The sequence below is a fragment of the Perca flavescens genome, chromosome 11 (assembly GCF_004354835.1).
Source record: "Perca flavescens isolate YP-PL-M2 chromosome 11, PFLA_1.0, whole genome shotgun sequence".
In the NCBI taxonomy this organism is placed as follows: domain Eukaryota; kingdom Metazoa; phylum Chordata; class Actinopteri; order Perciformes; family Percidae; genus Perca; species Perca flavescens.
In genome coordinates, this window is record NC_041341.1 from 31,298,435 (window position 1) to 31,310,482 (window position 12,048).

The 12,048-nt window shown below is 41.0% G+C and overlaps 1 protein-coding gene across 3 annotated transcripts in view; it reads right to left on the bottom strand.

The window, feature by feature from the left end:
- Positions 1-441: 441 nt before the first annotated feature.
- Positions 442-12,048, bottom strand: part of calcrla (calcitonin receptor-like a) — a 42,739-nt gene continuing 31,132 nt past the window's right edge. For all 3 annotated transcript variants that reach the window (XM_028591259.1, XM_028591260.1, XM_028591258.1), the window contains 8 exons: positions 10,664-10,755; positions 10,421-10,547; positions 9,041-9,194; positions 7,747-7,807; positions 7,263-7,329; positions 4,903-5,121; positions 3,707-3,748; positions 442-874 (listed from right to left, as the gene is read on the bottom strand). In XM_028591259.1, coding sequence (XP_028447060.1) covers positions 653-874; positions 3,707-3,748; positions 4,903-5,121; positions 7,263-7,329; positions 7,747-7,807; positions 9,041-9,194; positions 10,421-10,547; positions 10,664-10,755 — 984 coding nt within the window. In that variant the 3' untranslated portion in view covers positions 442-652. The remainder of the gene's footprint in view (positions 875-3,706; positions 3,749-4,902; positions 5,122-7,262; positions 7,330-7,746; positions 7,808-9,040; positions 9,195-10,420; positions 10,548-10,663; positions 10,756-12,048) is intronic.

Below are 12,048 nucleotides of genomic sequence, written 5' to 3' on the forward strand. Positions count from 1 at the left end.
ATAAATACTGTATGGTATTTATTTCATTTTCATTTAATAAACAAGAATACGTTCAGATAAATTAAGTTTAACATGTGAAGGAGATAACATAGCTTGAATATATTATTTTGCACCTGTTAGACATCCTATCTTCGCTCCGATTCCGTATTAAAAATAAAAAAATTACAAACGAGGCAGGCAAGGACTTCTTGGTTTGGCACTAACCATGTCAATAGAATTTACAGTGTAACCGAAGGCTTTTTGTGCCCCAAAAGGACAGTCAAAGCGGTTTATTAACCGTTAATGTTCAGCCATGTCAAAACTATTTTTGTCAGGCAGAAAGGTTGCAACACTATTGTGATTATCAGAATGCATCTTAGGTCAAGTGAAGCAGTTCAGTGGGAAATTGTAGACAAAACACAGCGCAGGAATAGTTGAATCGAGCTCGCCGTACAGTTACTGATAAAGGGCCTGTGTCGCTGGGACAATTTCCTGCAGTTGGGTGAGAGCCTGGGTACACTATCCTTTTCCACACTCGGTGCTTCCGACATTGTATTAAAAAGGAAAAGGTGAGTTCCCCTGGTTGACACGGTCGCTTTCAACATGCTGCAGTTTTAAAAGGGAAGGGGTGGGGGGGAGATGGGGCAGGCAGGGCTTGGAAAGAGTGTTGTGGTCAGGCGAAGGGGCTGTCTGACTTTAGGATTGAGGCGTCGGCGTCGTGGCAGCCCTTGCCGTTCATGTGTTCTGTGTGGCTGTCGATGCTGTAGCAACCCTGTACCTCTGTGATGGAGGACGCCGTGTAGGAGGCGGAGCGCAGCGCATCCGAGTGGTTTCCCACGCTGCTGCCAAACTGGATCTGATACTGGTTCCAGTGCCTCCTCAGAACCGCTTGGACCTAACCAGACAAACCACATTTCACATATTAAAAAGGGACTGCTAATGAAACATGATTTGAGACGCAATTACGCTTTATTTAAAGTAAAAGTATACAGTAAATACGTTGAAGCTTTTGGACTCTTTTTGATCATATCTTCAATATGGTTTTCTTTTGCTGTAAACAGTGCGTGTAGACAGTGCGACAACTATATATCTGAATACATACATGTTATGTGCCTACGCCCTTATGTGTAGACATAACAATGTCCCTGTGTCTCTGAGCATACTGTATACTGAGCCCAGGATTATTATACAAGGTTCTATACAAACTGTATGAGATAGCAGTAAAGCTCCACTATACGTTAACCCTAATTAACAGCTTGAAGAGGAGTTATTCAGTGGCCCTTGTAAGACATTCGCTTCAGGCAAAACCAAGCCATTGTGTAAGCAGATCAACCTTAACCTTTATTATTGATAGCAATTAGTGTGCAATCGATGGCTGCTTGCCGACAGTAAACACTCTTTTGTCCTCAGCAAAGCCCTGGAGGACTGAGCCTGTCAAGACCCTCTACTAATTCCCCACCCTGCTCATAAGGGTCATGCAGAGGAAATTGCCTAGTCCCGGGGCCTTCAACACGTTATAAGTCATTCTGAATGAAGTATTGTGTTGCTGCAGAGATGTCCCGGTCTACAAATCCTATCCTACAGACTAAAGAAAAAATATCTTTGTTTGGGACAGATCCTCGCAAAAATCACACTATAAATCAGGGGATTTCAATGTTTTTTAAGCCAAGGACCCCTTAACTGAGAGAGATGGATCAGGGACCCCCTACTACATACAGTACAGGCCAAAGGTTTGGACACACCTTCTCATTCAATGCATTTCCTTTATTTTCATGACTATTTACATTGTAGATTCTCACTGAAGGCATCAAAACTATGAATGAACACATATGGAATTGTGTACTTAACAAAAAAGTGTGAAATAACTGAAAACATGTCTTATATTTAGGATTCCTCAAAGTAGCCACCCTTTGCTATTTTGATAGCGCTGCAAACCCTTGGTGTTCTCTCAATGAGCTTCATGAGGTAGTCACCTGAAATGGTTATCAGGGTTAATTAGTGGAATTTTTTCCCTTACTAATGGGGTTGGGACCATCGGTTGTGTTGTGCAGCAGTCAGGTTGATACACAGCCGACAGCCCTATTGTTAGAATTCATATTATGACAAGAACCAACCAGCTAAGTAAAGAGAAACAAGTGGCCATCATTACTTTAACAAATGAAGGTCAGACAGTCCGGAAAATTGCGAAAACTTTGAATGTGTCCCCAAGTGCAGTCTCAAAAACCATCAAGCGCTACAACGAAACTGGCTCACATGAGGACCGCCCCAGGAAAGGAAGACCAAGAGTCACCTCTGCTGCTGAGGATAAGTTCATCTAAGTCACCAGCCTCAGAAATCGCAAGTTAACAGCAGCTCAGGTAGAGATCAGATGAATGCCACACAGAGTTCTAGCAGCAGACACATCTCTAGAACAACTGTTAAGAGGAGACTGCGCGAATCAGGCCTTCATGGTCAAGTAGCTGCTAGGAAACCACTGCTAAGGAGAGGCAACAAGCAGAAGAGATTTGTTTGGACCAAGAAACACAAGGAATGGACATTAGACCAGTGGAAATCTGTGCTTTGGTCTGATGAGTCCAAATTTGAGATCTTTTGGTTTGCAGAAAAGGTGAACGGATGGATTCTACATGCCTGGTTCCCACCGTAAAGCATGGAGGAGGAGGTGTGATGGTGTGGGGGTGCTTTGCTGGTGACACTGTTGGGGATTTATTCAAAATTGAAGGCATACTGAACCAGCATGGCTACCACAGCATCCTGCAGCAACATGCCATTACATCTGGTTTCCGTTTAGTTGGACCATCATTTATTTTTCAACAGGACAATGACCCCAAACACACCTCCAGGCTGTGTAAGGGCTATTTGACCAAGAAAGAGAGTGATGGAGTGCTGCGCCAGATGACCTGGCCTCCACAGTCACCGGACCTGAACCCAATCAAGATGGTTTGGGGTGAGCTGGAGCGCAGAGTGAAGGCTAAAGGGCCAACAAGTGCTAAGCATCTCTGGGAAGTCCTTCAAGACTGTTGGAAAACCATTTCAGGTGACTAACTCTTGAAGCTCATCAACAGAATGCCAAGAGTGTGCAAAGCAGTAATCCGAGCAAAGGGTGGCTACTTTGAGGAATCTAAAATATAAGACATGTTTTCAGTTATTTCACACTTTTTTGTTAAGTACACAATTCCATATGTGTTCATTCATAGTTTTGATGCCTTCAGTGACAATCTACAATGTAGATAGTCATGGAAATAAAGGAAATGCATTGAATGAGGTTTGTCCAAACTTTTGGCTTGTACTATATATTGTATAAAATTAAGTTGCATATGAAACTAGGCCAACAATAATGGGTAGGGCAACCTAAAGCCTTTATACATACCATTTAAGTGCATAGAATACAAAGCTGTTAAAATAATAATTGTTTTTATAAATCATGTTAAGTGAATCCTTAGCATTAACTGTATCTGTGGGTGGCTACCTTAGTGACTACCTTACCTAAAGTACAAGCCAGTTAGCCTATAATTAATGGCTTTTTTCACAAATAGGCTGATTTATATTTGCTATTAACATGTTGGATTCATGTTAAGACATTTTCATTTTCGAAAAAACACCTAGGGATCCGAGACCTCCTGTTGAAGACATCTGGCCGAGTCTATCCCTGACCACAAAGTGTGGATTACTGTTTGCATGCAAGTCTATAACAAAAAAAACATTGTGAAAGGGCATAACCCCATCTTACTTCTCCGTTGAAAAAGCAGAAGATGGTGGCCACCAGCAGACCCTGAAATTCAGAAAATTAAACACATGAAAAAGAGACGATAAACACCTAAATATCTGGTCTTAAGCGTCAACAGTTACTTGTTTGTTGGGAATATTTTAAAGTATAATGTGCTGCAAAGCTTTGAGGAAAATCAAAGTGAATACATTCTGGGAGCGGATTCAGCCTGTTGCTCAAGACGTTCTCCCTGCACTGCCCATGCTGGGACAGCTCCGGATGATCAGATAACACCTCGGCAACATCCAACTGATTCCAGCTCGGAGAATTTATGCCTTCCTGCCTGCCGTTCTTCCCTTGCGCTACATTAACGTCTTGTCCAATGGCAATGCTCGGCTTTTCTCCGAAAGCTACGATGCCGTTTATGTCCTGGCAACAGTTTATTTTAGTAAAAAAAAAAAAAAAAATTCTCTCGCTTTGGAGGAGCGAGACACTAACATGTAACCAGGTTTCATAATAAATGATTTACATTTTCATAAATAGTGCACATCGACGTTGCGGTGCAGCAGACATTAAACTTTAGTATTCTATATATATATATATACTCTGGGCATGCATTTAAAAAAAGCATGACATTATGCACAGATGTTTATGTATTTATTAAAATGTTGAAAGAAGATGGCGACGATCACTTAGTCACAGTTTAAACACATCACACAGTCGAGATGCTGTTTTGGCTGAACTCAAACCTCCCACTGAGCATCGTCTAGTCTCGCATTGCCAGACCTTCCTCAACAGTGCTGCAGAGGAGGTTCTGGCTAATCCACACAGCATTCCGGTATGAGAGAAAAACATGCTCTGGTTTATTGGCATTTCTTTAAACCAATCACGATTGTCTTGGGCGGTGCTAAGCGCCGAGCGGAGCCACTGCAAAATAGCCTCGGGAAGGAACTTGTTTTGGTGGAACACGTGTACGTTCAAAAGTTGTTTCAATCGTGCAACGGAAAACTCAGATTGGACAGACAGTCTAGCTAGCTGTCTGGATTTACCCTGCACAGATCTGAGGAGCAGTTAACCATAGTCCTCATATATCCACCGGAGTTTAGAATGCCAACACAAAGGAAGAGGAAGGTAACGCACATCTGGCTGAAAATGAGGGACACCCGGCGGAATTTCTGCGTAAATGAAACGCTGTCGATATAGACTAACCGTCGTCTCACCTGGTAATGCATTAGAATGTGCATGATGTAGTCGTATATTTCCGACGAGACCCGTCCCTCTGGCTTATAGGGAAGCAGGACGTACTGAATTCCCAGAAGAGGCACCAGGATGAGGGTGGCTCTCACGGCTTTCATGTAGAGACTGGACTCGGCTTGGTGGGTCACCTTCAGTTTGGTGATGAGCACTCGCACAATGTTTAGCAGAAAGAACAGATTGACCTGTGGGGGTTGGGAGAAGAGAGGACATCAATAATTGTAGTCTATTAGCCACTGTCAGCTGGTTAAAGGTGGACCGAGGAAATGGAAACAAATCCTAATCACGATCACGATTATTTTGGTCAATAATGAAATCACCTTTATTTAACACGATTACTCATTGACTTTTGGAAATTTGGAAATTATCACACTTAAAAAAAGAAAAAAGAAAAGTGAAACAGTTAAACAAACAGCAGTGAAAACACCTTGAACTGTGACATTTCCCTGAATACTTTTCCTGTTGAACTTTTCTTTTCATTCAGAACACAAGGCATACTTGAGTAAGAGAAAGAGTTTACATTCAAAATGTAATGTGCAAAACTTGATTACTTACACAATCGCAATCACAGTTAAAATTGCGATTGACTGCACAGCCCTTACTCTGAAAACCTTAAAAATAAGTGAGTGTGTACCAATATGAATAGTATACATACTGTACGCCTTGAGTAGACATTTAAAGACAAAGGTACAAAGATACAAACAGGATGGTATTTTATAATAGTTACAGGTTATACATGATATCTATGACCCTATAGTCCCTATAAATAATAGTTTATATAATTGAGATGTTGGTACACCTGAGGGACCCTGACTTTTACTGACTGACTCGCTTTTATTTGCCACATCATTTCATTCCTTAACGGTCCAGTATGAGCAGGGGTTAAAGAGGGCCTGGAATGATCCGGAAGGGCGTTCCATCACCCTTGATTAAAAAGTAAATTTCATATCATATCAGTGTTTCCCATTTGTTTGAAATAACGCCAAATATCCATTCCAGTGTTTACCCTATTCACTCTCAGCAGCGCACCGCCGTGAGTCCATGCACAAAGCAACTATCTGTGGTGAGTTCATATGTCTGATAAAATAGCAGGACAATCGCGCACTGTCTGGTAAAGTCAGTTGAACAGGTGAAAATCACGTTGTTGGTAGCCTACCGCTTACAAACAGGCTCGGTAGTGAACGACACGGTAACATGCTGCAGATACGGCGTTATTTAGCTAAAATAGACAAAGAATATTCGATTTAATGATGAAAATTTTACTTAATGAGGTTTTTTAACATTAATATGAGTACCCCCAGCCTGCCTATGGTCCCCCAGTGGCTAGAAATGGTGATAGGTGTAAACCGAGCCCTGGGTATCCTGCTCTGCCTTTGAGAAAATGAAAGCTCAGATGGGCCGATCTGGAATCTTCCCTTTATGACGTCATAATGGGAAAGGTTACCTCCCCTTTCTCTGCTTTGCCCGCCCAGAGAATTCGGCCCGCCCATGAGAAAGAGAGACATCATGGCTTGCAAAGCATTTAAAGCTACAGACAGAGAAATGGAACATTAACACCTAAGGGAAGCTCATTGTGGGACTGGCTCTAGTGGCTGTAATTCTGCACCAAGGCTGAATTTCAGGAAAGAGACTTCAGATACAGTATCAGGGGACAACTAAGTCCACGTTAAAAAAAACAAAAACAAAAAAAACTCTTAAATGAATGTTAGCAACCGGTCATATGGTAACTAAGGAGGCAAATTGGCCTTGTGTGCTCTGATTATTTTAGCACGCAGTTAACAAACCAGTCATCATTATGTTTTAATGAAAAATCAACTCCTACCCTATTGTATCTTAGGGTTCCCCACCTGCCAGATCCCACTTTAACTCCTGAGTATGAATCATGTTTATTTAAACAACAAAACAATCCATCATGAGCAAAACAACACCAAGACCAAAAACCCTGAAACCTGACCAAGTCATTGTTAAGATTTTAGCACTGAACATTTAGTCCTGCGAGAGTCCTAAGGGACCCGTTTTCTCTGAAGCATGCCCGGCTGTGCTGATTAGCTGAATTCCTCGAATGCAACATGGGAACCAGTGGTTGGCTCCTCAAAGGGGGAGATGCATTGATTTCGCAAGATAAACACAATTATGCGTGTCCGTGTCCTGCTTTCAGGCCCCCCACACTGTCCAGTCAGAGGAAGGGAAAGGCAGACTCTTGATTTTTTTGTTCATTGCGCAATAAAAACAGTAAACCAAGGGGAATATGGATCACATGGGGTTAGTATCGTGATTTGCTTTGCTGACATTGATTGGTGTGAGGGAAAAGACTGAAACTTCGTACCAAAAGAGCAGCACAGATGGGACCATGGATGATGTAGAGTAGCGATGTTTTGGAGCTAATCCAACAGCTACAGCAGGGAAGAGAGGACAGCAGAGAAACACAACAGTATCAGTGCATCAACCTGACAGCTGACCCATGATGCAGATCAATGGGATTCAGGGGAAATGAATTTGCATCAACAGCTTAGTGGGGGGGGGGTTGATCAAAGACCCCATCAGCGAGGTTAAATGCTTTGTTGACCTTTGAAAGGTGCAGATAACTACACGGCAGAACATTTCAACAATTGTGATCTTACATTGGCAAAGCTGCAGCTCACATTTTAAATGCATTTCAGGCAGGATGTTAATCTTTTATTCATTCAATTTTTATTCATATAATCCATTCCCCATTATTATGATTGTTGTTTGGCTGTCATTTAATATATTGTACTACTTATTATAAGCTGTAATATTAACTGTAATAGATCATGCACTTGAATGCTTACTTGTCGTTGTAGTAGTAACTCCGAGCAGCGGCATGTATGGAGGCAGGAATGAGAGGAAAGCCTGCAAAAGGAAAACAAATGAAATTAAAGAGGGTCTTTTCATAAAACATATGCAGTAGAACGGCGCGAACATCGGTGACATTGGTGCTACATGACCATAGAAAACATAGAAAACAAGCTGTTGTATTTCGATAACCTTAATTCGATAAAAAGTTTAAAAAAAAACAAAAAAACTTCAACTACCAGAATGCACATCGACGCACCGGACCAATAAACGCTCCCACTGGTGGGTAACATAATGCCAGCTGGTCAAGCTCGTCCGTATTGACTAGGGATAGACCGATTATCGGGGCCGATATTTGGCACTTTGCAGATTATCTGCATCTGTGTTTAATTTTACCGATAACAGATAAAGTTAATTCATTTAAAAGTGCGCTGCTTTGGCTCCGCTACAGCTCTGTAAGCAGTCTGCAACATCTGCAAAGAAACTGTTAGCATGGTAAACCTTCAAGAAGCTATTTTTGACTGTGTATTATGTTTCAGTTTTATTACATGATTGCTCAAAGCATTTAAACAAACTTTTGTGTTGGAGTTTGTAACATTCCAAAATGGTCCTCAGAGTAACTGCAGGGGGGACCTCGAAATTATTGTCCATTTTCTTAAGTTTTTTTCTTTTTTTTCTTTTAGTTTTTTCAAAAATGTAAATGCCTTAACATAATTCCAACATATTATTAGCAAATATAAATCCCCACTGATGATATGCTTACTGGCCTATAGGTAAGGTAGTCACTAAGGTAAAAATCCACAGTTACAGTTAATCCTAAGGATTCACTGTGCCACATATATGTTTAACATTAAACATGCCAACAACTATTATTTTAATAGCTTAGTATTCTATGCAATAAGAAGGTATGCATAAAGGCTTAAGGATGCCCACAATATATATGTAGTAGGGGGTCCCTGAGCCATCTCTCTCATTTAAGGGGTTCCTGGCTTAAATCTTTTTGAAATCCCCTGATTTATAATGTGATATTTGCGAGGATCTGTCCCAGACAAAGATATTTTTTCTAAGTATCGCTTTAATCACACATGCAGCGTAAGCTATAAAGTCTTGCAGTCACACTATCTAACTAACTGTTTTAGCCATAAGAAGGTATACTAAACCTGGCTTTCTCTGTTTACAAAAAACTAGAATTAAGAGACGGACTCCAACGTTGCGCGATTAAAACAACGTGAACTTTTTTCACAGCAGAGACAGCGACCGCCAATGACACAGCACGCTATCCCGACTTACCCCAGCCTAAAAGATAGTACCACATCAAGTGCTGCTTCTCCGCAAACACAGCCACCACGATGAGAGTGTGCAGATATATTCCCTCACACAGCATCCAGAAGTAATTGCAGCCAAACAGGTACAGATGAATGAACTGGGACACTTTACAGCTCGTCTGAGGAGGAAAACCACACACATAAAGAATGAGAAATGGGGGTGTTTCACTCTGCTTCTGTTATTTCCTGTGCAGTGAACTTTCAGAGTTATGTGAAATTAATACATTATCAATTATCTAGCTATAATATAAAATTAAATTAAAGAGTGTGGTTTTTATCCCTATTTATGTTTAAGTACTGAAGCCAGGATCACAAAAGGAACTAGGGATAGACTGATTATCGGCCCGTTTTTTGGCAGTTTACAGATTATCTGTATTGCCGTTTTATTTGCCTGATAACCAATAAAGTTAATGAATTAACAAGTGTTCTACTTCTCGGCTACAGCTCTGTGTCTGTCCCTCTGCTCCGGTTTCACTCACCACTGAGTCTGACTTAATGTCCCGCCCACAACACTATCGGACTATCTGTTACTGGGTATTATGTTGAAAGTTTCTCATTTATTAAATAATTGGTTAAAGCATTTTAACTAAGTTTTGTGTTGGAGTTTGTAACATTCCAAAATCTTAATTTTGACTTAAAGATTTTCATTTTCACTGTAAATGCATATTGGTTCCAAATATCGGTTTCATTAACTAATAATAATCGGTATCGGCATCCGCCTTAAAAAGAAATTGTATCGGTCGATCCCTAAAAAGGAGCCACTCAAACTCAATTGGTAGAAATCTATTAAAAGGAGAATTCTGATCGATTTCAACACGTAGCTCTGTTGTTTGTAAATTTGGAGTGCTGTCAGTAGCGAGAAAAGCGAAAAAACAATCAGTGTTGCCTACACCGTGTTATCCTCCTGCTAGTGTTAGCACCCAGGAGACTGAAACAGTGCAAATTTTAAACGTGCTTTTAGCCTCTTAACATGTTTGAAATGTCATTAAAAGTGCCTACCCATGTGAAGTGATTCCTTCTGAGTGAACACAGTGAACCTGACTGCAGTAGATGTGGAAATAAGGTAGTTTCTCCAAACTTACCTCGATTATAACTTCTGCTAGTTGTACTACAGCACTTACTTTAAAACTTGCCAGTTTCAGTCTCCTGGGTGAAAACTGTAGCTGGAGGATAACACGGTGTAGGCAGCACCGATTGTTTTAATTTTTCTCGCTACTGACAGCACTCCAAATTTACAAACAACAGACCTATGTTGAAATCGACCGTAATTCTTCTTTAAATAAACGCAAAAATAGTTAATTTATTTATTATTAATAAAAAAGTATAAATAAATACATCAACTCACTGGATTCCTCTGCACCAGCTCCTGGTTGTTTGCCACTGCGGTTAACCAAATGATGGTGATCACAGAGTTCAGAACAAAAGAGAAGAAGAGGTTTTTGTGAAGCGTGATCCTTTGGCAACTTAAACTCCTGCAAACAAGCGAGAGGGGAGACATTAGAGCACATCACGGTGCTATTAAGTCATTAATTCAATAGGGCATATCTGTTTAGGAAGCCTGTTCCAGTGAGTCAACAAACCGACTCACTTGAAATGGAAGAATATCCCGAGGGAGACGAAGAGGGAGGTCAGTGACAGGCCATGTCCTATGAGAGCTAAATAGAAAAGATTCATTGCAGTCTGGAAGGAAAAAAGAGAAACACATTAGATTATCTGGATCTCCTAATGACTACTAAGTTAAATTGTATTTTAGAAGGCCCCATATTGTCGCTGTCGGGAAAATAGAATAGAATGCCTTTTATTGCCATTATGCACATGTACAACGAGATCCTTTTCAAAAACCTTGCATCTCCATATTTCGTCATCCGAATTTTTTTATAAAATCAATGCTATGCGTCTGTCTGGAGGTTTAACAAATATTCAAACAATGACAATGAATGTTTTCAAATTAGCCTTTATCCATTTCCTGAAAAAAAAAACAAGCTTTGGACGTTAACGGTTTTCACCCTAGAGCGAACATAGCATACTCATTCAGGTTTAAACACATTGTTTATGGGCCTTCCGCATCTGCGCTCTCGAGTCTCTGCACCGTCATTGCAGCCGGGGATTGACTATGACGGCACTGTAGTGGCACTTCCTACCTATATATAGTTCAGTTGTGACATCACAACTGTACGGAAGTCCTGACGGCTCGTTTAAAGGCACAGTTTCTGAATACAGGATGTGCGCCTATCTCTCTGGATTGAGCGGTTTGACACTCACAATATTTCAATAGCACCTCGACCTGCTTTATAGTTTTAGTCAGAAAAACACGGAAATCTCAGTTTTTACAATATGCGTCCTTAAATGTCAAATAGTTACTAAAGAAGAAGAAGACATACTTTATAACATTTTTTTTTTATTACTCTGTTGTTACAGTTACACACATTACACATAGGCCTGAAATACACACACATGCACAGGACCTATGCATGCACAAATGGAGAGATTTCAGAGTGAGGGGGCTGCCAATGGACAGGCGCCCCGAGCAGTTGGGGGTTCAGTGCCGTGCTCAAGGGCAACTCAGCTGTGTCCACGCGGTGAACTGGCACCTCTCCAGCAACCAGTCCACACTCTGTACTTGGTCCATACTGGGACTTGAACTGGCAACCCTCTGGTTCCCAAGCCAAGTCACTACAGACTGAGCCACTGACACCACCACTGACAGATTTTGTTATGTATATTTATGGTCACCAGAGAAAGTTGTAATGATTCTGGTGACTCTTTAACCTTTTAATGGAGTGCCATCCCAATGACCAACATTTCCCACAGATCAACACTTTGGTCCATACCCAGGAACAATATATACTGCAATGGCCAGATTTCCATATGCTGTGGATGACTATTATCTCCAGAAGAGGAATTATAATCTTTTAACCCCCCAGAGACCTTTTTCTGCTTAGCAGAGCCTTTAGGCTCAAATTTCCTCCTAGA